At 41.6% G+C, this 26,253-nt stretch overlaps 5 protein-coding genes across 11 annotated transcripts in view; all 5 read right to left on the bottom strand.

Annotated features, from left to right (window-relative positions):
- Nucleotides 1–4,828, bottom strand: part of LOC147201480 (voltage-dependent calcium channel subunit alpha-2/delta-2-like) — a 29,005-nt gene extending 24,177 nt beyond the window's left edge. For 3 of the 6 annotated variants that reach the window (XM_086116953.1, XM_086116954.1, XM_086116958.1), the window contains exons 1-3: nucleotides 4,684–4,828; nucleotides 3,006–3,045; nucleotides 23–90 (exon numbers count right to left, since the gene is read on the bottom strand). In XM_086116953.1, coding sequence (XP_085973079.1) covers nucleotides 23–90; nucleotides 3,006–3,045; nucleotides 4,684–4,721 — 146 coding nt within the window. In that variant the 5' untranslated portion in view covers nucleotides 4,722–4,828. Of the gene's footprint in view, nucleotides 1–22; nucleotides 488–2,970; nucleotides 3,046–4,683 lie in introns of all 6 variants that reach the window. The other 3 variants (XM_086116955.1, XM_086116957.1, XM_086116959.1) reach the window with 3 other exon arrangements.
- On the bottom strand, nucleotides 1,850–12,145 carry LOC147201479 (aminoacylase-1A-like). Its single transcript, XM_086116962.1, has 16 exons — nucleotides 12,029–12,145; nucleotides 11,711–11,860; nucleotides 10,722–10,786; nucleotides 9,886–9,990; nucleotides 9,420–9,514; nucleotides 9,211–9,287; nucleotides 8,388–8,477; nucleotides 7,177–7,233; nucleotides 7,008–7,081; nucleotides 6,886–6,935; nucleotides 6,470–6,614; nucleotides 6,319–6,387; nucleotides 6,164–6,243; nucleotides 5,360–5,420; nucleotides 4,684–5,262; nucleotides 1,850–3,045 (listed from the first exon to the last, which is right to left on the bottom strand). The coding sequence occupies exons 2-15, from the start codon at nucleotides 11,847–11,849 to the stop codon at nucleotides 5,098–5,100; spliced, it is 1,272 nt and encodes a 423-aa protein (XP_085973088.1). The 5' UTR covers nucleotides 11,850–11,860; nucleotides 12,029–12,145; the 3' UTR covers nucleotides 1,850–3,045; nucleotides 4,684–5,097.
- An 875-nt stretch (nucleotides 12,146–13,020) lies between these two features.
- abhd14a (abhydrolase domain containing 14A) lies at nucleotides 13,021–15,795 on the bottom strand. Its single transcript, XM_086116963.1, has 5 exons — nucleotides 15,458–15,795; nucleotides 14,696–14,976; nucleotides 14,463–14,578; nucleotides 13,922–14,157; nucleotides 13,021–13,746 (listed from the first exon to the last, which is right to left on the bottom strand). The coding sequence occupies exons 2-5, from the start codon at nucleotides 14,956–14,958 to the stop codon at nucleotides 13,564–13,566; spliced, it is 798 nt and encodes a 265-aa protein (XP_085973089.1). The 5' UTR covers nucleotides 14,959–14,976; nucleotides 15,458–15,795; the 3' UTR covers nucleotides 13,021–13,563.
- Nucleotides 15,796–15,993: 198 nt separating this feature from the next.
- hyal2b (hyaluronidase 2b) lies at nucleotides 15,994–21,199 on the bottom strand. 2 transcript variants are annotated; one of them, XM_086118675.1, is made up of 4 exons: nucleotides 20,855–21,199; nucleotides 20,050–20,065; nucleotides 19,116–19,934; nucleotides 15,994–18,160 (listed from the first exon to the last, which is right to left on the bottom strand). In XM_086118675.1, the coding sequence occupies exons 1-4, from the start codon at nucleotides 21,133–21,135 to the stop codon at nucleotides 17,684–17,686; spliced, it is 1,593 nt and encodes a 530-aa protein (XP_085974801.1). In that variant the 5' UTR covers nucleotides 21,136–21,199; the 3' UTR covers nucleotides 15,994–17,683. The 2 variants fall into 2 exon arrangements, with proteins under 2 accessions (XP_085974801.1, XP_085974802.1); XM_086118676.1 differs by having other exon boundaries at nucleotides 19,116–20,065; nucleotides 20,855–20,987.
- A 1,566-nt stretch (nucleotides 21,200–22,765) lies between these two features.
- tusc2b (tumor suppressor 2, mitochondrial calcium regulator b) lies at nucleotides 22,766–26,127 on the bottom strand. Its single transcript, XM_086118791.1, has 4 exons — nucleotides 25,998–26,127; nucleotides 25,281–25,509; nucleotides 24,364–24,484; nucleotides 22,766–23,531 (listed from the first exon to the last, which is right to left on the bottom strand). The coding sequence occupies exons 2-4, from the start codon at nucleotides 25,427–25,429 to the stop codon at nucleotides 23,466–23,468; spliced, it is 336 nt and encodes a 111-aa protein (XP_085974917.1). The 5' UTR covers nucleotides 25,430–25,509; nucleotides 25,998–26,127; the 3' UTR covers nucleotides 22,766–23,465.
- Between the last annotated feature and the right edge of the window lie 126 nt (nucleotides 26,128–26,253).

The following is a 26,253-nucleotide window of genomic DNA, read 5'->3' as shown; positions in this document are numbered from 1 at the left end:
CTGCACGGCGTCATCCACTTACGTGTACTGTTGTGGGAAGGTGAGCCCTTCCGAACCAGGCCACGCCGCGCCGCCGAGCATCAAGATGAGCTGCAGAGATACCAAGCGGACGTCGCTGAAACACCGCCCGCCCCTCGCCATCTTCCATTCAAATGCGCGGGTCGGCGGCTGGATGAATGGATGCGAGCGAGAAGGAAAAGGAAGCAAGAACGGAAGGAAGGGAGCAGGTCCGCGTTGTCGAGCTGACCGGTGTCCGGCTCAGTTTGCGGGCGAGTTCGTCTCCGCGTCTTCACGAGTGGACGCGGGGGAGGAGAAAGCCTTTGGCCATGAAGGCATCACGGGCGGTGGGAAATGCACTACTGTAGAATGCAGCTGCCAAGACACTGCAGAGTCTTTGCTCTCGCTCCCACGTACACATCACCACCTCCTCCTCCTTTCTCCAACACACACACACACACACACACACACACACACAAGCCGCCTCTCTCTCCACACCGGACGGAAGAGAGTGCGTTCACGTTCACTAGGCAACAGCGAAGCATCAAGTTGAGGCTTTATTTATAACTACTGGGCCACGTGGGGTTTGCATAAATTGAGCTTGTTTTACCATAAATGAGCTGCAAGGAGCATCTCGGTGCCAGAAGTCAGTGAACGCAACAGAAGCGAACACTGTAGCCTCAGGGGAATCTGAAACAATCGATTGCTAAGAGATGTGTAAAAAAAAAAAACGTGAACAAGATGTTTACTGATGTGGTCAATGCATACTGAGAGGGATTTCCAGTGCTGGGCGGTCACGGGCCAGCAAGGTCTTCTTGCTCCCCATTAGGCTACATGGGCAGATGCGAGGGACTTCACTTTTCTAAGTGTAGGCATAATCACCGACAGAAGGGGGCGTAATTGAAGAATATTGTACAATATTGCTGAGGACGCACCATTGGCTCCGGAATTGTCCATGACTAAAATAGTCATAGCCTTAATTCATTTAAATGTTGTTATTGTATCCTTTTTAGTAATTTTTGTAACATGGTTTATTTTCTCTTCTTGACTTCTAAATGTTGTTAAATGTTGTCGAAAAGGAATTTGTGGTTATTTGCCTTTTTTTTTTTTTTGCAATATCGTACCTTTCTTTCTGACTTCCTGTTACGCGAGTCTTGGTTTGAAGGAATACGGAAAAGGAGTACGGCTGATTAGACGGTGACTTGAGAGAGCATAACGAGACGATTCTGAAGATGAAAAACAGCTTCACAGATGACGTTACCATCTTTGTGCAATAGTCAAAAATACAAAGAGCGCTTTACATAATGACGCAGCTGTATGTTGTGAAGGACTCAAATGACCTTACTAAAGGATATCTTAATTAACGGCTGTTTCGCTTTGAACAGTAAAAACACAGCGACTGGGGAAGATAAGCAAACACTGACTGACAGCCAAATCGGTGCAAATGTGCCAGCCACATTACAGCACCAACAAAAGGCACACTGCCACAAGAATGATCTTCGGCTTCAGCTACGTCAAGCTTCTTGGATCATAAAATATGTGCAGGCTGCGAGGGTATAATCGCAAGGTTCATGCGCTCACAGCAAAAATAAAAAATAAATCACTTTTAGTAAACGGGGAAAGAGTGTTAAACAGCTGACAAACATATCTCTCTGTGCAATTTGTATTTAGCTACCGAGAGTTATATGTTCTTTAAATATTTAGCATCACCTTTTAATTACACTGGACTATATATTTGAATTATTATTAATGTTGAGTATTTTAAGTAGTGTTGAAATAGTACATAATCATACTGAGGGCTCATTAAACCATCATTTTCAATTACATATCAATATATACGTGTGTTCAATAATTCATAGCAGCTTTGTCACATTTATTGACCTCCAAAGGGCAAAAAAAAACCTAATACAGAAAAACGTCTGTCTTCACATTGCTTGTTTTCATGAATTTTCTATCACAAGAAGTCGCTACAGTGTTCATGAATATAGATTTGATGGCAGCAATCGCTGGCCTGACAGCAGTTCGGCTGCCTGATTCCCGTATGAGTGAAATATTGTGGCGCAGAGGCTGCGATCTCTCTAACCATGCAGAATCAGCACAACCGGAGCGTGGAAATGAGCCTGCAGGACCTCGCTATGTTGTAACTACTTTCAAGTATTGGCCAGACATTTTACATTTTCTTCTTTTGGATGAGCAAGAGAAATGAAAGGCAAATCAATGATCAAATGCAAAACGCTACTAGAAGAGAACATTTACATGGGGCTTACACACTTTCGAGCTGAAGGAGGGAACAGGAATAATATGAATACAGTTACATTTTCTGAACCAATCTCTTAATAGTACAAAAGAAATACCCCCCACCCGCCTTCCCCTGTCCCCTTAGCATCTGTGATGTAGCGCTGTTGTCAGTGATGCATGCACAGTAGCACAGTTCCCCTTCTGGCTAATCTAAACTGCTGGCAGCCTTTATTATAAATGATGTGCAATACCTGTATGCAATTTCACTGTGAAAGAATCCAAACAGCTATCTTCATTTTTTTTTGTACTGCGGATTAGAGATTCATTCTGCACAGTTAAATGCAGTGAGCGCATGATATTTCAAAGAGAATGTTAAGACTGTTGCTGGTGTCATCGCACAGCAGGCCATCGCAGTGGAAAGAAATGCCACTCAGTTGGATGACTTACAGTGCGCGTATCGCTTCAGATACGCAAGACACGGTATGAATTTAAGTAAGCATGCCTAATGGTATCTTTTTCGAATGGTTTTATTATAATTATATATTTGTTAAATTTTTTTTCATCCTGTGAGTTTAGGTGAAAAAATATCTTAAGTCACTAAAAATGAAGGGGAAATTCAACAACAAAAAAATCAAGAAATGTTCATTATTTTTTTACCATTCCTTTGCTCGCTTCCAACTTTTACTGTACATTCATTTTTGTACGAAAACGTACTCAATTTCCACCAGTACGAACCTCAGTGTTGACTTGACGTGACCCCTGAACTTTACCTGATGTGACTGGCGCTGGAGGAGGTCGGTGAAGCCTCGACTGAAAAAAAACCCATAACTGAATTACTGAAATAAGACGAAAGGAAAAAAAATACCATCATGGTCCCTGCGGTTACTTAAATAGGGTTGCATGTTGATTTTATCTGTTTCTTGTGTTCAATCATTGTTGATAATTCCTATGACAAACCATTAGCATGATCTCACAGAGATGGATAGCATTAATTGCATTTAATAACACCTTATTAGAGGCAATTTGAGCAATTTTTTTTTCTTCAGATGCGTGTATGAAACTGGAAGCCCTTTGCATTCATCTCAGTGACAGGGAAGTAGCTAACTTTCAAAAAGGTTGGTAACCTCCAACCTACACTCTTGTATGTCTGTGTGCGCGTTCGATAATCAAGGTGATCATAAAGCCGATAACTGAACCGATCTATGCTCGCTTGGGGAGGGTAGATGTGGGTGCAGCTTTAAGTCATGTCCCTGGCGGCTCCTCCATGTGCTAATACAGCTGTCATGTCCTGGGCAGAGCCAAGACTAATTACTGACTGCGCAGCCTTCCTGCCAGTTCCCCATGGAGAGGCAAACACCGTTAATTGGACGAGATCTCCAAAGGGAGCTGAACTGTGAATGTGAACACACGCGTCATGTAAACAGCCTTGCAAATAAAAATAAGTGGAGATTTCTCACTCACTTATTCCATCTCAATTTCACTCTATTGGGTCTCGAACCGGATTTAGAACTGCGTGTTTGTTATATTCAGTCTATGTAATAGATCATCTTACAAGCTAAAGCAGCCTCTTGCATCCTAAGGAATAAGTGTATTTTGCCCCTAAAGCTGTGTACTGCCATTTATTTTAAAGCCACTAGGTTGAATATGAATTGGAATGAATACACGTGTAAAACTATAAGGGTATGATTACAGTTAACTGCACATTTTATACACTAGCAAAAACTGTATTGATAAAATGTCTATAAAGTTGTTATCTAGTTCTCAGATATTTACACCAAGTACTGCCTAAAACAACAATTCACTGTTCAAATACATGCTGCATGACCAACATTAAAATACAGGAAAGAATAAGGCCCAAGCCTATCGCAGCCGACTTCGGGCATTAGGCGGGGTACACCCGAAACTGGTTCTCGGTTTATTATGCACACATAAACAAACAACCATTGACACTCATAGACACGCCTAAGGACCATTTAGTGATCAATAATTCACATGCCACGCATGTTTTTGGAATGTGGGAGGAAACCGGAGTACGCGGAGAAAACTCATGCAGGCACGGGGAGAACATGCAAACTCCACACCGGAGGGCCAGGGCCCGGATTCGAACCCACAACCTCTGCACTGTGAGGTGGATATGCTAACCAGTCAACCGCATGTTTCATTTAAGCATTTATTGAAAAAAAAATGTTTTTAATGTGAAATGCCTATGTAATTTTTCTTATTCATTCAACATATTTACAACGAATGACCAAATTATTTAAGATGATATATAAAATGAATATACTTTGTTTAACCAATTTTGAAGGGAAATGGCTAAATCAATGGAACAAATCATTAAATACTCCAGCTAACAGAGGATAGCACAAATAAAAAATTGCGGGCACACATTAAGATGCTTTAAATGATAATGTACTGAACATGACATTTGCTAAATGTCAGATTTCTTGCCTGTCCTTGAAGCAGATGGTCGGCTGGAGGTTAACCATCGATGCTGCAGGCCGTCAGGAAACTTGCTCCAAGTTCATGTCAGTGTGAAAAATAAATGAGGAAAATTTGATTATGATCACATACTGTATATTTATTGAAATGCAGTTTATTAACTGTAGGGGTGAAAAGTTCATTCAAAAAGTGCTTTTCATTTATCCGTAGCTATCTTTACGTGATTGTTTAATGATTTTAATTTCAGTCAGACAACCAAATCTCCACGGCAGATTTGATTTTAAGATTACACCCGCACATTAACAGTGGGAAAGTATTTTTAAAAGAAAATAAACAGCCTGAGTATTATCAAAATAATCACTGTTGCCAAGGCCTAATTTGTGGCCTTGTCATACTTCTTTGGTAATTATGAAAAACGAACACTTAGGCCTCATCTCGAGAGGCGGGTACGTTGGCAAGAGCTGGGATGAGCTTCTTGTACACATCGATGCCTTTCAGGAACACACGTTCGTTCAGATATTCATTGTGGTCATGCAGTAGGATGGGTGTGTGGTTCATTGGGGAGAAGCCGATGGCAGGAATCCCCACCTAAAGGACAGACGGTACAAGGGGTCGACACAAAGTAACAGACTGCAAAAACTAGTGGGAGGGAACAGTCACAAACGGAGGGCAAATAAAGACTCACGGCTCGGATGAAACGGCTGTCGGTGGCGGCAGGAAATATCTCCTTCTGCAGAGTCATATCCCTGCAGACATTTTCAACACACGATAAGACGAGTCAAACTTTACAAACCACAATTTGGGGTTTTATGAAGGTGCCTAAGTATATCATACCACGTTTTGGGCCCATTAAACAGTGGTGTAGCTATTAAATGTCCCTCATGGGATGAATAAACACGCTACAGCACAGGTGTTAAAGACAAGGCCTGGGGGCCAGATCTGACCCGCTACATCATTTTAAGTGGCCCGCGAAAGCAAATTAAGCATGTCAAGTTCCATGATGCTTGCTAAAGTCTGAACCACAATTTCAAATTGTGATAGTTAATGCACAATAACAGTCCTTATTCTTGTCTTCTGATTTTAGAAACTAGTTATTCATCAATTTGTTGTGTCAAACCGTAACTACAATGTGGCCCGTGACAAAAATGAGTTTGACACCCCTGCTCTACAGTATCAATCTACCTATCATATCTATCTTACGAGCAAGCTTCTGATATGTCTGAGCTCAAGTGGAGTTGGGGAAAGGGGCAATTAATGTAATCCTCTAGCATGCATGGAAAACACTGTATTTTGCATTGGATATATACTGATGACAAAAGTGAATTGTTATATTTATTGCTTGAATATGATAAATTCCATTAAATTACCCGCACTTGCTAGTTCATTCCCATAAATTCATAATGACCTGAACATGAGTGATTTTAGTGTGACAACACGGTGTACAAAAATGAGTCTGGCCAGGATGTGGTGGGGTGAACATGCAACTCACATTTCTTTGCAGGTTTGACTAAAAGCATTCCACCAGGGATCACTCTCTTGCGTGGACGTCATGTTCTGGTTCATGTGTTTCTGCACAAAACAGTGGCAGCCAATTAAACTTTCAAGAAGCAGTTAGACATGAATCCAAGCGGGAAATGTGCCAACCTGAGCAAAGTCATAGGTGACATCATCGCCTGCTTCTTTACACCAACCCTGGATCATCTTTTCAAACTCCTGATGTGATGAGAAGCAAAATGTGTGTTAAGCTGAATTGAACGAATCACGCACCTCCTCCAGCATACGTAAAAACACTCACCTGGAGATTGACTGTTGGCGGGATCCTCAGGTCAAAGCTGGCGTCCATTTCAGCTGGAATGACATTGTAGGCCACACCCCCTTTCACCATAGTCAGATTCACTGTGGCGACATCACCGAGCGTGAAGCACTGGCTGGTGTTTAGCCTGGAATTGACACATGATGAGGATGGTACACTTTATACCACACGCAAACTCATTTTCATTTTGGACCATTGAAGTATGGTGTTGTGTGCCACCAGGGGGCAGTACAATACACAAACTCAAGAGATACACTCGAAGAAGAGTTTCACAACTGGCAGCTCAAGCCCAAAACACTCACACGCGCGCTTAAAGTCCCGCACCAGCACCATCAGGCCTCGTCTCTGGAAGGACATATCTAAAACATGGACACTTCAATACAATCTTCCACTGTTACCTCTGTTTTTCCTTCTCTCTAAAACCCAGGAAAGAGTTGATGATGCAGCGCTGTAAAAGACAAAGGACCAGCGTTGTGCGTGTCAGTTTGGACAAACGCCAACACAAATCTCAGAAACTCACCAGCTTCTCAGCCGCCGTGTTCTCCACAAACCTGGAGCCATGACCGGGCCTGCCTGGACAGCGGATGGTAATCCCTTGGAAAGAAGACAACCCACTGTTTTGATTTAACGTCAACTTGAGCAACTGGAAAGGATTCATTTCTCATAGAAAGGTGGAATTTTGTACTCACACCAGACGTTCCTTTCTCCATAAAAGACAGTGAAGGCATTACCTGGATTGGCCAGACCTATAGAGCAGATAAGGAGTCTAAACTATAAACCAGGAATGTACCATCTACAGCACCAATACAACTCGACCAAGCACTCATCTAAATGACAATTGAAATCCATCTACATCGTTTGTGTGCAGCCTCCATATCAACAGAAGGATGTCCATTGCATATGGATTACTAATAGAAAACCAAACACACACACACACACACACACACACACCTGGGATAAAAAAAAAGCTTCTCTTTTTCAAACTACCAGAGGGATGGATTGTAATCATCAGCCATGTCACATCGTATCATTTTTAAATTCGCTGACAATAAAATCCGAGAAGAAGAGCAATGCCGGTGATATAATGCAAAGGAGTTGAAGGCTGAGGATATAAGGGAGGAAGCTTTTTTTTGTTTGTTTGTTTGTTTTTAATAATTATTAACTCTCATTTAAATTATTTTGTGACAAAGGATTTCAGATTCAAGGGAGACTGAAATTGCTTATGGAGCTTTCGACAAACAAGTTGCTTTTCTTCTATAATACACACTTCATCATATAGTATTTAAACCCTTCCCTGAGTTTTTTTGCCTCACTCAAATTATCCTCAAAATGAGGGTAGTTCGAGCGTGGGTTTTTTTCTCCCTCTCTCCCTCCCCTGTGGTTTCTTTCTGACCTTCGGGTTGAGTGAACGCTGGCGCGTTTTGGCTGCCGCTGCTCAACCCGTATTGTTTTGTGTTTTTTGTTATTGTAGTGTCCTTGGGTGTCTTGAAAGGCGCTTATAAATAAAATGTATTATTATTATTATTATATTAATCAAGTATTTTAAAAGCACCTTAAATAGAAAATTGGGTCACAGTGAGTTGCGCAATCTAATCACAATTCACCTGTAAAACTGCATAGCATTGCATTTCACTTTTGCCATCGTTGACGGCACAAAGTATTCAAGAGTGCCAAAACCACGAATCTCCCAATTATAACAGTGACATCTCAATGGGGTCATATACTAAATGTGCAACTAGGATAGATCAAAATATGCTTTAAGATCCAGGTTCATACTACACGCCGACATGATCAAATTCAGCACCATCGTGACACATTAACCTGTTTGTTTCAAATAAGTCACTGAGCACTCTCAAGAGTTGAAGCTTGAGGTTGTTAACTTGATGCGTTATCTATTTACCTTCATCCAGGGCGAAGCCAATGTTTAATTTCTGGAACTCGGGATGCCTGACAAATGTTTCCATGCCTTTCTCACCCCCAACTTCTTCATCTGCAAGACGAAAAGCCATCAGAATAGTCGAATCGAAATGCATTTCATTTGAAGACGGAATTTATATTTTGTGGTTATTATTACAAATCCATCACGAGGGGATGTATTATTCTTCCGACAAATTAATCGCCTTTCAGGGGGGCTCGGCATTGCAGAAGATTTTTGTTTTTCTTCACAGAAATGTGTTTGTTTTTTTTTGGTGGTCCCAAACACAACCTGCTAAAACTTACTCAGTGGCGCCATCTGAAATGTTTGAAAAAATTCCCCAATTCACAGATCGACGCGAAATTCAGTGGATGTGGCTGTCACAACAGGAGGCATGTAAAAGCCAACCCTTTTGGGTTGAAGCAGCCATTTTAGGCGAATTCCACAGCTAGAAAAATGTTTTAAAATGTCTGATGTGTCTTATGTGTATACAAACTATCATCAGAGTGTTCAACATTATGGTTTTGTTTAAAGACAATCAAAACATAACAATATTTTGAATGGGGCAGAGTTGTTGCCTCATCTTTCGTCTTGGATTTCACTTGTTAGTGCAACAAAGTAAGGCTCAGTAAACTCTTTAAAATTTGCATTAGTCTGAGTTTCGATTTCAGGTGGAACCACGTGAAGGACAATCGCCTTCCACAAGAGGGGGAAAAGTGTCAATTGAGCAGATGTTCACTGCCCACGATGTTCTCAGAGATGTAATGAGAGGTTTAAATTAAATACGAGAAAAGCCAGAATGACTTACCAGGAACAAACGTTAAGTGCAGAGTACGCAAAAATTTCTGCCCCTCGGCTTTCAGCCGTCTCACAGCCTGAATGTACCTGCACAGAGAAAACAAGTCTGAAGAGGAAATCTGCAGGGTGAATTGTTCTCATAGTTTACAACAGCAGAGGAGGAGGAGTATGATTTTCTGTGTAGCGTGTAGAAGAGTTGTCCAGGCTTTTTATACCCACTGTATTGTCACACATTTCATATCCTGCGAGCCGCGGCCGTAAATGTTGCCTTCTGCATCTTTGAAAGCGCTGAAAGCATCGTGTATCCAGTGCTCCTGGAGAGGACAATGACAAATCTGTATTTGGCTATGTCGACAAAAAATTATGGGCTAGCGGTGTTGACACCCATGCATCTATTTTCAACAGTGCTTTTCCTCATTGAGGTCACGGGTGACCTGGAGTCTGTCCCAGCTGACTTGAGGCAAGAGGCCCCGGACTGTTTGCCAGCGTCTCAAAGGACAAATTCAGACAAACAACCATTTACACTCACATTCACACCTACAGTCGATTTAGACTCCTCAACGAACCAGGCACAGGGAAAACATGAACATTCCACCAGAAAGCCGGAGCCGAGATTCAAATGATGATGCTAAAAACTAGCAGCATTCGTGCTAAGTCACTGATAAACTCCCAGCGGGGGGTGTACCTGAAAAACTGGAACAACGTCAGTGTGCGAATTCAATAAAACAGATTTCAAGTTGGGGTTCGTCCCTTGCCAGGTTAAGATGGTCACGACTTTGCCTGGACAAACCTGCCGAGAGAAACAAACCAAGTCTCCTTGAAGGAATTTGTGGAAAGCATTTCAAGAAATTACAATGACTGACAATTGGGGCAAATCATTTACTGATTCAGTAGTTGTGTCTAAATACGTAGGCTGCGTCTTTCAAAAGACCCTTTGCAGGCTGGGTCCTTCGTAGGCTCCCCCTCATGTAGCCTCCGATCGACCGCAAAAACCGTGGCGAATTTGGACAGGCCAAGCGACTCACTTGACTGTCTTCTGTACAGCCACAAGATAGTGTAGTATGTGCTCGTAGAAGACACCAAGTGTTGAAGCAGCGTCGAAGAGCGGAGTAAAGTAGGCTATGAAAATGTATTCTGAAACAGCCTTTCCCTCATGGACCGTCTCCATGGAAAGAAAGGCCAGATTTGAAGGCTAGATTCGAAGGCCGCGTGAATCTGGACACTGGCGTGCAGTAAAAGGACACCAGAAGTTACATTCTAATTTGGCCGTTGGATGACCCATCATATGAATTTGGACAAAGCCGTTGTTAGATTTTATATGAATTTTAGTTGGCAACAAATATGATTTCTAATTCTGGCAGGTCTGCAGCTGAAAAGCTTGAAAGGTCTCCAAGTTTGAGATGCCAATGTATGTAAAATCAGTTTATTGTGTGTTTTTATTCAATAGCGGCAAATCAAAATAGAATAAGCGGTTGTATTCTAATTGTTGGAAGGAAAGAATGTGTCATCCTGGAAACACACCTCTATCTTCTTGATAGGCAGCCCAAGTTCCACTGCGATTCTGTCCAGAAAGCGCAGTGCGCCATCTAGAAATGAGCCATGAGAAGAAAGCACAAGGTGTCGAACTATTTGTTTCAAGATGAACAGCTTATTTAAAGATGGAGTGAACGCCCGCCTACTTGCTTCTCACTATTTATGAATCTACCTTGGATTTTTTTTATGTGAAACCTATTTTTGGTTATTTACTGAAAAACACACCAATAGGCATTTTGCGCCAAAGCCCCGGCGCATTGGAAATTAGTAATTGGTGTCAAGGAAGTGAAGTGAGCCGACACAGTGTCAAGGAAGTGAAGTGAGCCGACATGACGGAGGTCTTTGCTCTGTATGTTGGTGATCAGCAAAGGTTAGCCGGGGTTGTTAGCCATTTTCATGTTGTAAAATGAGTTTGAAACCATATTCAAGTGTTTTGGAATCGTAGTTCTATATTTATGTGTTAAACTATTAATATGGACAACATCTTTAGGAGCGAGATGTTAATTACTGGCACTCTTTTTTTTTTCTTTTGAACTGTGCACTGCAACAACCAGTTGCCAGATAACACCATCTAATTAGCGAGTACGTTTACGACTTGTAATTGCACTGGCAATTTTAAATGATTAAAAAAACAAAAAAATTCAGTGTAGACCCAAGGAAAGATATAATACAATCGAGACAACAATGTTAAGGAGTGAACTCACTTTTGAAAGATGCAGTATATTCACCACGTTTGGGTTTGTGTATTTTAACATTGCAAAATACTTAGTGAGTCCTCCGTGTGTGTGTGTGTGTGTGTGTTTTTCCCTTTTACTACTGTGTCAGATTTGGAAATATTCTGTAAAAGTGTCATCATTATAACTAAACATTGTTAATGCAGCTCTCAGAATGGATCTCTCCGAATGACCCAACAGTCTGCCAGTCTAACTGTTTTGTCTGTTAAGTGACATTCCCCTCATGTCAAGTTGAAAACTTACCATAGTCTGGCTCTGGATGGACCGTCCTGAGGCGGAGGTACTCTCTGAACAGACTGACAGAAGGGTCCTCACCCTTGGGAGACATAATTTGTCCACCTGCTCCCCCTGATCCGTCTCCGTCTTCTTTGTCAGGGAGCATGGCGACGTCCTCTGATAATGGATAAACGGACGTACAATGTGGAAGGTAGCTGCTAAACGCGCTAGCCGTGTAGTTGACAAGCAGAGCACACTCAACTCAACTTTATTATAAAGCACTTTATAGGTGACTTTCAAATAGGTTTATTCTGTTGGTCTTTGAGGGTCAGCACGAGTACTCACCGGGCTGAGTCGCTGTCAACTAACCGCCGAGCCGCTTTTCGGGCATAAACAAGCAGTAGACGCTCGCACTCAAAATTTGCCGCACGTTTTATTTCAGCAGTACGGTAAAGACAGCTAGAATATTCATTTCAAAATAAAAGGTAACAACAGCGATTCAAATCTAGTCACAGTAGTCAGACGTCAGTGATCGTTTCTGATTGAAATACATACAATTTTACATTTTGGCTGAAATCCAAGACATCTCATTGTGGTTCCAATATGGAAGTCATAAATGGTCATAAATGTTTTCCTTTGTGTCTTTGAAAGCTCTTAAGTTTATTTTCTATCCTGCTGAAGAAGATACATCAAATCTATCTTTTGCAAGCTCAGCACCTGTCTTAAAAACAATGTATCCACTGTATTTGACAAATGCTGACTCAATCCACTAAGGGCGTAAAGTGACATTTAAAGCACAGTTGATTCAAGTGAGCTCGACACGTGGTATTGCATAATTTGGAAGCAGTCAATGAATAGATCATCGCAGCTGCTCAAATTGGAGTTGCTTGCTTACCTTAATTAGCTACACAAGAAGATTTACTGTATAGTAAGTCCATTAAGAACACATACCCTGGTTTACGTTGCCCTTGTTTGATGGTTTCAGTTTCCTGTAAAATGTCTCTGCTAACACCAGATTGACAACCAGAGTAATTGGAAAGTGCTGTTTGAGTGGAAAATTCCTGTCAATTATTCATCCAGTCTTTTACAACCACACGAGCTCCGGACCCTTCAAAGTAACAGGCGCGATCGACGCCATTATCCACATAAATGTCAATGTTGCTTCGAGTGAAAGAAGGGATGGCCTGAGATTTGACAGAAATGTTGTCATTCCTTGGGTCGAGTTCGATGTAAGAGAAATGCTCAAGAACATGCATATAAAACAGTCTCCAAGTATATATATTGTAAATTAGGAGACTGATTTACATACATGAAAATGTCCACACTTGCTGCAAAACTGTATATTAGTTGCTACTTTATTGTCATATACACAAACATGTTTTTATATATTAACTTCCTCACATTTTCTGTTCCAAAGAGTGTCTTTTTTGCTTTGTTTTTCATCTTTTGCGCTCGGTTGGAATGGTTCAAATGAACAGTGACCACAAGCTTTTCCCAGGGCACATGCACCTGCTGTTGCCACATTCTGCACAATTTACAGCCATCAACTCTCATGTCACCTACAAAAATGGCAACACTGATGCAAACTCAAAAATTTTTGTTTTTTGCATGCATAGAGAAATGTCACGTGACGACGGTACAAGTGAGGGCTTATTGCACACATTGTTTCATGGTGAAGATGAATAAATAATGGAGAGTAAGAAATCTGATCATGCCTTACTTCAGTTTTATCCGTATCATATAGCTTCTAATTATTGTCTCATGACAATAATAACATTTTTGTCATTGTATTTTGCCTAAAGCACGCTCACTAAATTCATACCAAGCAAACCCAAGTCCCTCCTCATTTTTTTTCCAGTCCATCTTTAATGCAGCCCATCTCACTTCAGCTTGCCAAGAAAGTCGATCAGCCCTTGGTGAAAGGTTCCAGGTTTGTCCATGTAGCACGCGTGGCGAGCGCCGTCCAGCTTGAGAACAGCATGATGAGGAAGCTGGGCCAGGTTCTTGTGGGACTGGGCGCCTAGATTAGTGTCGAGGGCTCCGAACACAATGAGGGTGGGTGTCTGAAGAGTACATTGGAGTCAAAATAAGACCGTAGCTGGTTAGCTTGGCATAAAGATTCATAGAAAATCTTGCGCCACCCGCCTGACAATGGCAATCAAAACTGCATATTATCATCTTAGTTACATCAGAATTTCGATTTAGATCCCATTATTGTGATGTAGCACCTTCCCTCACCTGGATATTCTGATACTGTTGTGGCGTGTAACTGCGTGTACCGACAGGCGCTATGGGAACAAAGCCTCGCAGCTGTGCGCTGTTCTTCATAAGGAATGGGATGGAGTAATGTCCGCTCATGGAAGGACTCACAAGCACTGCTGCCCTCACACCCAATGACTCCATGAACCTGGAGAGCAGGTCCACTCGACTCTGATCTCTCTTTAGGGCCTCAGAGTCGGGCGATTTACCATAACCTGGGGGAAAAAAGGTATTGAAGAGAGATTACAGACATATTGCGTAAGTGTCATTTAAATGTGAAATACAGACTGATCATTTCCCATTGGTCAAAGAAAATATTTCATATTTAAAACCACAAGGGCACACCACACATCAGTGAACCGATTTTAGGTTTTGCTGTGATATAATAGTCATGATCACTCATATTGGAAAGAATGCTGCAATTCTTTTATTGAAATTAGGGGTGTGCCCTCAGAATTGAATTCAGCATTTACAGCACAATTAACCTTCTCTAAACTTGACTGTTGTATAAGTACTGTACCTGGCAGGTCCATGGCTAAGGCCTGATATCCATTAGTGGCAAGTAGGGCCATGGTACCTAGTTCTTCCCATGTTTTTGATGTGAAGGCTTGGCCATGCAGAAGCACCACTTGTAGCCTGCAATGAGATAAAATGGCGTTGCAGCACTCATCTGAGAATCAACCTCACTTTAATAGTTGAAGTTGTAACTGAGAGTTTAAGAGATTTGTAGAGTTTAGTCAACTGTGCTGTCACCTGGGCAGTATCTGTCGTCCAGCACCGTCAATGGGTAAGGCTTCTCTGAAAAAGAGCGGCGGGTCCCCGGGCAGGTGTCCTGTACGAACTGACACGTTGATGTTGGGAAGCGGAGGCGGGGATGTGGCTAAGAGCCCAAGTCTTTGTACATTGAAGGACGGCTCCATGTTGCCATGACGAATGGATGGCAGCAGCAGGTATAGCAGTAAGGTGGCCAATAACACTGTGCCCAGGACCACCATACGATTCCGCAGGAAATTCATTTCTGTGAAATGAACAACCTGGAAAAGGTGCATTTATGGATCTTATTCAAACCAAATGTATTAAATGTGTCTCAACTAAAAAAAAAACAAACAAACATGAATTGTTATGGAAATAAATGCCTTATCCACAAATGTTAACACACAGGAATATACTTGCGATTCTAATAAAAGGTATTAATCTGAACATTTTATGATACTCAATACAAGTTCTGTATTAAATCGCCCCCCTTTAAAAAACAACAATGCTGTTTGGAGTTTGCAGTGATGTGCAACTGCATTTGAATGCACTGGTTAAGTGGCAAAATAGTAAGCCAAGCCCCAAGTATGATTCGGTGTATTTCTACACCACTACTAACCACAACCACAATAATCATCATATTGCTAAATAAATTCTTCAACCCATCCCAACCTGAGGTGAATCAAAGCTAACAATGTTAGCTAAGTATGCTATGCGTCTCAATGGGATGCTGTAGATTATTAAAAACTGCGTAAAACATACCGAAACAAGAGAAGGCACTGCAGGACAATCACTGACGAATAGACGATGTTGTCTTCTTTATCGTCATGTCTCCGGATTCAAACTGTTCTGGTTAATTAATATAAGCTGTTTTTAAGAGGCTTGCCGTTGGTTGGCTTAGTATTAAATGCAAGACCCCGAAAAGAAATTTAATGCAGCTAGCCGACACTCGATGTGTACTTCGTAACTTTACAAAAAAGGTCGTGTTTAGTTTATAAATCAACTCTGAAAGCATTTGTTGCAATTGCTGTCATGCACGAATGTTGATGCATGTAAACAAATTGTATGATGGAGCATGTTAAAAACGTTGGCCTTTTAAATCTTTGTTGCTTGACGGACTACATTACGTGATGCACACAACAACAAACGTAATTTCCTGTAACTGAATACCGCCTAAACGTGTTAAAAATACATGTGCGCGTGTTATTTCGTAATACAACGTATTTTTGTTCAGCAAATACTGTACTACACATGAAGTAAACATAGTTAAAATAGAGAAAGGCTGTACACGTTCAAACTTACATTCAAATGTGTTTTAATGTATTAAAAAATAAGAAATTGAGAACATTACATCGTCAGATACTGAATTAAAAACATGTAATCAAGCATGTTTGTTTCTGGTTTGGTTTCAAACGGTAACATCAAAGTATGTGAGCAAAATGAATCTTACAAATACTCTCCAACAAAATGTAAATACCAAATAAAAAACATGCAACAATGCACTGTTCATCGTCCTTGTACAAACTTTACGCAGCAGTCTCTTGTTCAACAGAAAACGTGTTAAAGTGCAGAATTTCAAAAAGTTTGCAGCATTGTAAACATAGTGTTGCATAATAGCATTTGTAATTTCCTTTTCCTCTGCCCATCGGCATGATAAATATGGAACCAATTTGATATATAATATGTTTTGCTAGCGCCAGCTAACAATGACTACAGAAATATACTGCATTTTGTTTGATGTAGCTTCAGTAGTCGCTGTCGTCACAGCTGCATTAGCAGGAACTCAGACAGGAAACATGCAAGCACTTAAAAGTTAAATTGAGAGTGAATAATACCTATTCTGCAATTTAAAGTTAATAATTGTCCAATAAAACAAATACATTAAAAGAGATACGGATGGTGGGGTTTTTTTCCAGAGCAGGACGAAAAGATGGATTATTTTCACGACTTGACATGGAAGGATATCTACATCATTCAAGCGTTACATTTCCTTTACTTTCCCCTTCCTCCTCAAAAGACTCGTATACTTTTCCTATGATAAACTGGAAGGCAATTTGGACTGTTAAAAAACACCGTAAACAAATAGATCTGTAAACTAATCAACTCTTGTCCGCAATATCGCATTTCTCAAATAAAAGAGTTCAGGCCCAGCCACGTTGTTTTGGATCATTGATAAAAAGCACAAATACAGGCATGTCATGGTCAAGTTTTTTTTTGTTTGTGTGTGTGTGTTTAAGCAAAGGGTAGGATTAAAAGCAAAAAATATTATTTTGAGAAACATCTGAAACATTGTAGCAGGGAAATAAATTGGAAGTGAAAAAAAGATTGGGGGGAGGAATGAGGGGTATGTTATGTGAAATGTTGAAATTATTATTATAACACTGAAGATAACTCTGCAAAATAATCTGTATGATTTGTAATAATTCAGCATTTTAGGACATAATGAAATGTTCAGATTTTAGATGAAGTCAAAGTGAGCAACAATTTAAAATGTGTTTGTGCAGCATGTAAAAAAAAGTGCTCATTTTCATTTACAAAGCTTCCACTCATATTTCCAGTTTTAAGAAATAAAACAAAAACGTCAGTCTCACAAACACACTGTGGTCAAGACAGAGAGTCACCATCTGGAGGTCAAGGACACCATGGAGCATGCGGGCTTCGCATGGATTTTGAACCAAGTTATGAGCAGTCATGAAAAAATGAATACAGAATGCGGTCCAGCATTTGGTGAGCTTCTCGTGAAGCTTGACTCACACTCACACTACTCTGTTAGAAGGATTCTGGGGAGGGTGAATGAAAAATAAGACCACATTTGGAAAAATCCCGCTTGCACACAAAGTAAGTGACAAACGGTGACTCAGCAGTATTGTTACTATTATTGATCAGGAACTTGGCGCAATTTCATGTCAAACAGCCCCAACTATTGTTATTATATATTTTTTTGTTTGTTTGGCACACGCAGTGAATACTTTAAGTTGCTTCATTTCCTCACTGTAACAGAATGAGGAGTCCAAGTGGGAGTAATAAGCAAAGCGACCATGTTCCGAGAACAGAGGGGGCTTTATTCTGCCCTTTGGCTCTCAGAGCACAGGCCTCCCCCTGGTAGCCAGTGTAGCACTGGCACTGGAAGTGTTGACGGAAAAGAGCCAGCTCGGGCTCGCCAGGCTTGCCGCTCACCTTCAGGTGGCCGTCCTGCCAACTGATGCTGTGCGTGGACAGGCTGAGGTGCAAGTACACATCCTCGTCCGGCTGACTGCGTAGACAGCGGCCGTGCATGTTGCACCGTGCCCGACTACACTGCTCCGCCGCCGTGGACACGTTGAGCAAGTAGCGACCCAGCGCTCCGCTGAGATAGTCTTTAAGGGCCGAGCAGCTACTGTCACTCGAGTAGGACGAGTCTCCCCAGAAGATGACTCCCGCTGCTCCCAAGGCGACGCTCTCACCGATGGTGGACACCAGATCTGTCTGCAAAAGGCAGCCAAACACTAAATGGCTATTTAAAAGCAAGGCCACTGCGACCCTCATATCCGGTGCAGCAGAACATTTGTGCAAACACAGTTCAACCTCAAATCTCAAATACCCTGAAGGTTCTACAGTATGAAAACCAAATTTAGTTTCATTTTCTGAAAAGTATCCATCCGTTTTTCTATAGGGCTGGTCCTCACTCGGGTTGCAGGTGTGCTGGAGCCTAGCCCAGCTGACTTTGGGTGAAGAGGCAGGTTCCACTCCGGAATGGTGGCAGACAATTGCAAGGCATATATACGAGTTGTGTCAGAAAAAGTACAGGCCCATTGTATCAAAAAATATCTTTCAAATCCAAACTCCACTTGGAAGTAATTTAATGCGATGGTTCCCAATCAGGGAAAAATCTGAATGTTTTTGAGCAAACCTCCCAATGATGACAGTAATTTGTGATATCACCCGGAAGGGTAAACAGCTATAGCAATACAGTTTCCTGTAATTTGTGTTTTACAATAATACATTTCGAATTTCATTGGTACCTGTGGCGAGAAAGCAAAGCACGGAGAGCCTCTGTTGCACAAATGCGTGTGTGCAGTCAATGAATGGCGTGATCGATCACTGCCAACAGCCTTACAAAATGTCCACACACTCTGCCTTATTGTTGCCTATTTCCGCTCTTTCTGGCAATCCACATCTTCCTTGACAATCGCTCTATGATTTTGTGGTTCAATGCCAAATACTAAAAAACAGTATATTGCATGTGAAATATCAAAACAGAGATTGGCAAATGTAAAATCTGGGTTTGAAACATTGATAAACACCGATTAACTCCTTTTCACACTTGTATGAGTTAAAAAAGTGAAGAGTCGACGAAGATTTTATGATTGTGCACACATGACTGACAGGTGAGTCTAAGCCTTTACTGCTCGTGACTGTGATGTAACAGACTCCAACTGACCTCGGTGAGGAGAGCCATCTGATTGATGTATGTAGGTCGGGTGTAGACGAAAACCGGCCGCGCCAAGCCATCCCCGACAGACGCCAGGCGCATGGCCTCCTTCACCCTGTTGCGCACGAAGAGGCGCCCGCAATGTGTGGAGCGCAGCACGGATCCCATGTATATGGAAGGGAAAAGCGCCGTGCACTCCATCCACAGCCAGTTGAGCTGGTCATTACGGGCCATCTCCAGCTGGGGGCAGCGACCCGTGTAGTTCTTCAGGCCATTCCTGTAGTCGTGGTTGTAGCAATCTGGAAACAAGTAGAAGCCCCACACTTGATTGGGCCTCAAATTCTTTGCAAGTTTCAGCGTCTCCAGCATGAATTTACGAGCGGACAGCTCAAACTCCTGCTGGGCCACTTTTGCAGCTTGCTCCGGGCTAAATGTCGGGTTCTTTTTGAGCACCATTTCCCGGGATTTACTTCGATAGATGTCTTTAGAATCCCAGTTCCTGATCCACAGTGGGCGCCACTCTTCCCAGTCAACAACAGCCAAACCTTTGGCCCCTGGTTCCCGTATATATTTCTGAACGCCTTCGGGCATCTTTTCATAGTGTTCAACCAGGCTGGCAAGCTGCGGAAGGCCCCCGTTAACTGCAGTGCCATCACGCTCGTAATAAGGATAAAGGCCGAGGCGCTCCTTGTAGAATATGGTCAGGTTTTGACGGACAAAGCCCTCGTTGGGGGAGGCAACAATGTCAAACTGGTCCAAGGGTAAAGTGACACCGTGCCTCGGGGCGCAGTCCTGCGTGGGTGCATTCCAAGCCAAGAGAACCGGTGTCTGGGAATATAAAGGCCATCTTGTTTGCTTTGCATGTGTCACACACACACCCGTCCATGTCGTCACAGTCAGCATCAAGCAATGCAGCCAGAGAACCCCCATGGCCAACGCTCACCTTTTCTCCTGTAACTCTGCCAAAAAGAGCACATCAATCATGCGACAATAATCTTTTTGTTTAGAACTAATTTCGCCCGCATTATTGTAGTTCATCAGTGGCAATTTCACCTACCCACAGATTTTTTTTTGGGGGGGGGGCTCACCATTTGAATTTCTTTTATAAGTAAAACCTTACTGCTGCAAAACAATGTTTGTCGTATGTTTCGTGCTTGAAATGCTTTGAGCGTTTCAAGTGTTTCAAAATGATCGTTTGTGGTTTCAAGTGTTTCAGAATGATAAGTTTGTGGTACATTTAGGGTTTCAACTATTAATCTAGGCATCTTGAATCACTTTTAAGGGGTGACTTGTTCTCAGATTTTGGCTAATCATGGTTGGGCTGCGTGAACAATGGAGGGATTTTTTTTTCATAAGCGCTGTTTCGACAAAGAGTATTTTAACCGATTATGAAGCCGTTCGATCGATTTTATTTCATATACATATAAAACGGTCATTCATTCAGTTTAAAAGAATATGTGATAATTTCACAGAAGTCCCAAATGTTCTGAGTGTTAATCATCATCAGTCCACAAAAGCATCATGTGCATTTTGGAAACAGGCTGTGGTTGAACGCCTTAAAAATATATATGTCTTCCAAGAACCGTATCTGTACTAAAATCACTTAGTTTGACAGCCTCATTGGTTTTAAATAACCTGACCACCGTATTTGGTTTAGTTCCAAGCGGAATCTTTCAAATCTGCTGCGTTCGCTCAACGTGGAACGTCCTCTTTTTTCCGACAGATCTGTTCAAGTTCCTTCTACTCACCGATCGATAAATGAGCTTTCCACGGGCCTGCCATGAGAAATACAACCGTCATAATTCTTCACTGCATCCTGGTCATTAAAGGGAAAAATACAATCAGTCTTTGGACCCGGAGACGGAGACCGCAGCAGGGGAGATGACGGACGGGATCTCCACTTTCCATTAACAGACGAAATAGTCGATCTCGAAACCGTAGGGGTGTGCGAGTAGATGAAAAAAAACGTATATATACAAAATACCGATTCTTTCCTCTCTATTTTGGGTGATAACATTTTCTGCTTCATTAAATACTACAGCTTTATCCTGTTAAGGCAGCTTTTCTACTTAGATAAATCTATATTTTGTCAATTATTGATACTACACTGATAACCCCCCCCCCCCCCTAAAGATAAAGCCAATCGTTGGTTCCTCAATCGCTGCTGTCCACTCACAGACTCGGCGGAAACAACTTCCGGTGACGGAAGAAAACGAGCGGCTGGTGAATCGTTCCTACTATGCGCCTACTTTACAATTGATTTCTATTTGTTTTGCTTTAACGGAATCAAATTTCTGTCCTAAGTTAAACATTATATAATGTACTATGTACGTATATGACACAGCACAAAAATTTATACATGGTTTAAGATCATTACACCCCTGAAGGAATGTCATCAAAATGTATGCCTTTTTGTCTATTTTTGAGAGCAAGCAAATCAATAAAACAGAAATGCTTTGGCATAAGAAATCAAACGTCTAAATCTGTGACTTTACGATAATATTTCTAAGTATATCTTACCTCTTCAGTCTCAAAAATCAGGATAACTCCCAAGAGTTCTTTGTGTAGTTGAGGCTATTTTATATAACAGGTGTAGGCGCCTTCACTAAAGAAATGGAATGAGACGGTGTTGTAATCCACCTTTGGCTCTTGTATAAATACCGAGTAGACTCCACCTCTGATTGACTTGTATCTTCTGATACGAAGATTTGAGAGGTCTCAGCAGTTAGGGGTCTGCTGCACTGTAATTATAACAATTTTCAAAAGGCTTTATTTATCATCACTTACCAAATCATTTTATTTCTGACCACTAAACCTCAGATTGTATACTTAATTCATGTTGATGGTGATAATTTAAATTCATCTCTCGCATTATTTTTTATAATTTTATCTGTGGGGTTATTGTTCTTGTTTTGATTGTAAAGTGTCCCCGAGTGTTTTGAAAGGCGTTTATAAATGAAATGTATTATTATTATTAATTGAACAGTTTGTAAAGTACATGCGCCAGGACTAATTCTATGACTGTCAAAAAGTAATTGTAGTACTGTGGACGTAAACACAATTGAGTAATTGTAGTGATTCCGCCGGTGGCTATGCAGACATGCCCACAAATCATTTTGGAAAAAGTAATAAAATGGGATTGGATTTCAGTACACCTATTCATCCCTTTATCCTTTAAAGGTAACAATATTAAGGAGCTTTGCAGAAAGTATTTTCCCATGGAAGCAACATTAATGACTTTCACAGATCTCACTCAACCCTGCCCTTGAAAAAATTTGCTTGGCCTTGCAATTTCCTTTGCAGGTGGATCAGATCTTAATCATCAGTGGGGGTCAAGAGCATAAAATCGAGGTATGGTGCAATTTGATGTTGTTTAGGTTGGATTATGGTCAAATAGCTCATTTGAGACACTTGGTCTGCTACATGGGTATTTTTGTTACGATAAATTACACGCATATGCGACGCTATTACTAGAGCTCAATTAAAGTTCATCTTTTATGTTGTGGAATTTAAACTGAATGACTAAATATTAAAACCAGATACTCCTCACAATATGCTACATAGGAATTAAAATCTTATCAATGTGACCCATTTGAACTGGATGTCCTGTAACTACTCAAAGCAAACTACATCTAAGAAGAAAGACCAAAACACAGTGAGGCATTTTAAAATGTTTTTAAAAAAGTTATAATAAATTAAATGTGAAATATCGCATGCGGAAGCAGCAGAGCACACACTCAGATCTCACGGCGGACGTCTCTCCTCATCTTGTAACTACAGTGTGACATCGAACCAAAATCATTGAATCAATTCAGTTTAATTGGAGGGCTACTGATTGTCTCCTCCCTTCATTATTACAATCGACCATCTGATCCTTTTCCCATGCATAGCAAAGTTAAAAAGAAAAAGAAAGAATAAATGCTTAAGTGTGCAACTACCTTTCTTCTCGAGATAATACAACAAATGGGGAGGAATTGGTAATAATCCCCTTGAAGAGTTCAGAGAACCAAACCTGAAAATAATAAAATAATCTGCAGCAATCAATTCAGGAGTTTAACACGGCCCGTGTCTGCAACAACACACTTACATGCATATACACCATGTAAACCGAGTACGTTTTGCCAACTCGGCACTGTCTTACATCTCTCCCATCGGTGATCTATAAAGCATCGCAAACAACAGATCACATGCAGAGGCTCAGCTCACATGACATCGTCTTGACCACGGATGCACTTCAAAGATATCAAGAGATGTGTGGCGTGTTATCGGAAAGTTTCTGGTTTCCAGGTTGCACGGGGGGAAAACCACGGGACGGTGCCGACACAAGCGTGGTTGTCTAGAAACACTTCTTGGACATCGTCAAACTTCACAAAGGACGACGGGGAAATCGACATGGATGCACGGGAGGTCCAGCTTTATGATTCCCTGCAAGAGACAAAGAGTATGTGTGTAATTTTAATAGAGCGCAAAGTACTTGGCGTGTAAACTGCAGCGATTCACTTGATTCACTCTCAATTTGTATAACCTGGCCCAGCTATTGTGGGGTACATGCATACTGATGGCTCAGCCAATCTCTGTTGAGCACACACATGAGTACCGGTACTTGGAATTTGAACCTTTTTTAAGGCTCTCTATTAGCTTCAGCAGATGTCATCACTATTCTTCTGGAGACCACTTCCACAGTAATCTTTAGAGTGCCCCCCAAAAACAGACAACGTAGAACAAGTTGAAAAAGTAAAAAATTTACAATCTTTGTCCCAGAATTTGGGGGAAGAAAATCACTCTCAACATATCTCACACCACAGAGTAATCACTCAGGATAATCTTCAAGGCCGTGTTAGCAAAAGGAAAAAAAATGCAGATCTTTTTTTTTTGTTTTTTTAGAATTTATCAATGTTTGCATGAAAAAAGTGTTTCAAGAAACGTGTCCACACAAATGCTGGAACGCTGTAGGATAGATGGCAAGCCTGAAGGGGCACTGTAACACTGCCACAGATATTAATGAAGCAAGTGCGATGTAAATATCGAACAATAGCGAGAAATTCAAAGTGCTCACAAGATGATACATTTTGCGTAGGCTGACGGCAAGGTAGAACCTTCTGCAATGGAACAGAAGCCCAGATCCAACACCGTGATCCACCATTGTTGCTGGAGGCGGGCGTTGGTGCACAGTCACACGAGAACTTGGGCCACCCACAGTCATTCTAGGAAATTTTGTCCAATACCCATCGCAAACTTCAACATACAACCTCCTCACCTGAGGTGTCAAGTTTTTGTAAATCCTCCTCAGTTTGGCTTTCTTACGGCCATTTTTTGTCACAATAGTCTCTTCGTAGAACTCGTGAGCCAGGTCGCCATCTTCATCGAAGAATAAAGAGCTGCAAAGACAGCAAGAGTAAATCTTTCATGAGGTTCTGAGCATTGCTAAATCGAGCAGATTTAAAGGCTTACGGTGTGTTGATCATTCATGTGGGGTGCAGGTGAACGCAAGGCAGCATTTCCCATTCGACCCCTGGATGGCCTGAGCAAGAAAGGTGAGCCTCCTGAGCCCAAGATCACGATGGCTGGGAGGGGTGGGGGGCCAAAGCTTTCCTAACTATTATTAAAATTATACAGCCATGTAAAGAGGGAGTAGGACACGGAGACTTTTGGAAGTTTGGCTTTTTAGATGTCATTACCGAACTACTTCGTTAGCTTTTACCCCTCATCCATTAACATGGGAAATTGTGTGAATTAGAATGAACAGCGGGGCGAAGATTTCTCACTCAGACACCCAAACTAATTTGACCTTTGTCTCAGCATTAACGGCTCAGCTGGATGTTGTGGGTTTTCTTTCTTTAATTCAAGGCTACTTCAGAAGAGTACAATGTTTTGCTTGTAGCCATTGACTCTGGTTTCTAAAAGAAGGGCTGCCGACACTTGCGAACAGTTTAAGTGTGTACATTTAGACAGTGAAAAGTGTCAAGGCTTATGCTAACCTTAACTCAAACTTGCTCATTGTCAACATTACCAGCTCACATGGACCAAGTATGTGTGTGAATGTTTTCTGAAGCAACACAAGTACAAGAATTTAATTGCAATAGTTTGGTGTGAGCTGTCAAATAGTCCTATCCAGGCTCTAGTGCATTTTGTACAATACAAGTGAGAGACAATGCAGAGAGAGAATTCACTCACCTTCGCCTGGTAAACACAAAAGGTGTTGCGCCAGGGAAACTTCGTGCTCTTGCTAATGACTGCTCATTTGAATCTTTGGATTGGTCGTCACCACTGCCTGAGCCAGAGAAAGGCCAAAATCCTTTGGATTTGGAGCCGCTACCACCCATCTTCAGCTGCAGCACATAATTCACTTGGGCGTTGCTCTTATCAGTTGAATGTGACCACGCTGGATGTGATACCTGTTAAACTAACAGATCAAAGGAGAAAGTTTAGCCATTTTAGTGCGGTTGACATGATGCTGTGCATGAAAGCTGAGCTGCATACATCGGATCCTGAATTGCTATTTTGTAAATCAAACGTGGTAAATTGAAGGGAAAACAGTCTGAAACACTGAGTCACAGTGACGAACAAAGGAACGGGAAGGATGATAATATATTATTCCGTTGAGCTCAAAAACATTCGCCGAGGTGTTAGAAGGCAAAGTGCAGCTAACCAGGCTAGCTCGGTCTGATTTAAATTACTGATAGTAACTTGTCCTCATGTTACAAAAGCTATTGACAACATACTCACACGACACGTTTTCCACTCACCAACACGACTACACAACAGCAACACGACAACGTATGACATTAACGCAGGTCAAATTGCACTTAAGTAGTTTACAGAATGACGCTGTCAAAAGTGACGTTTTACAAAAGATGACAGCTGTGGAATTCAGCTTCCTCGACAACATACCGAGCGTGGCTTTTGACCGTTTTTTCTTGACACACTCACTTAACAGCTCTCTAAATTTGGGTGAATTGCACCAGACCTAGCAGGACAGGTAACTAGCGTGAAAAGCTATTTGGAAGTGCTTCTTCGCTCTCTGATCGCTGATGAAGGCGCCTCGATGAAACGTACCGCCCCCTGTAGGAGAGGACCTAAACCACTCAATGTACCACTGTAGAGTGACCCATTCAAATCTCTTGATGTGCATATAATGAGGGATACA

The sequence above is a fragment of the Hippocampus guttulatus genome, chromosome 8 (genome assembly GCF_054856545.1).
Source record: "Hippocampus guttulatus isolate MCC_2025c chromosome 8, RoL_Hgut_1.0, whole genome shotgun sequence".
Classification (NCBI taxonomy): Eukaryota; Metazoa; Chordata; class Actinopteri; order Syngnathiformes; family Syngnathidae; genus Hippocampus; species Hippocampus guttulatus.
The sequence above is the reverse complement of the archived record's forward strand: the minus strand, read 5'-3'. Positions and strand labels throughout refer to the sequence as shown.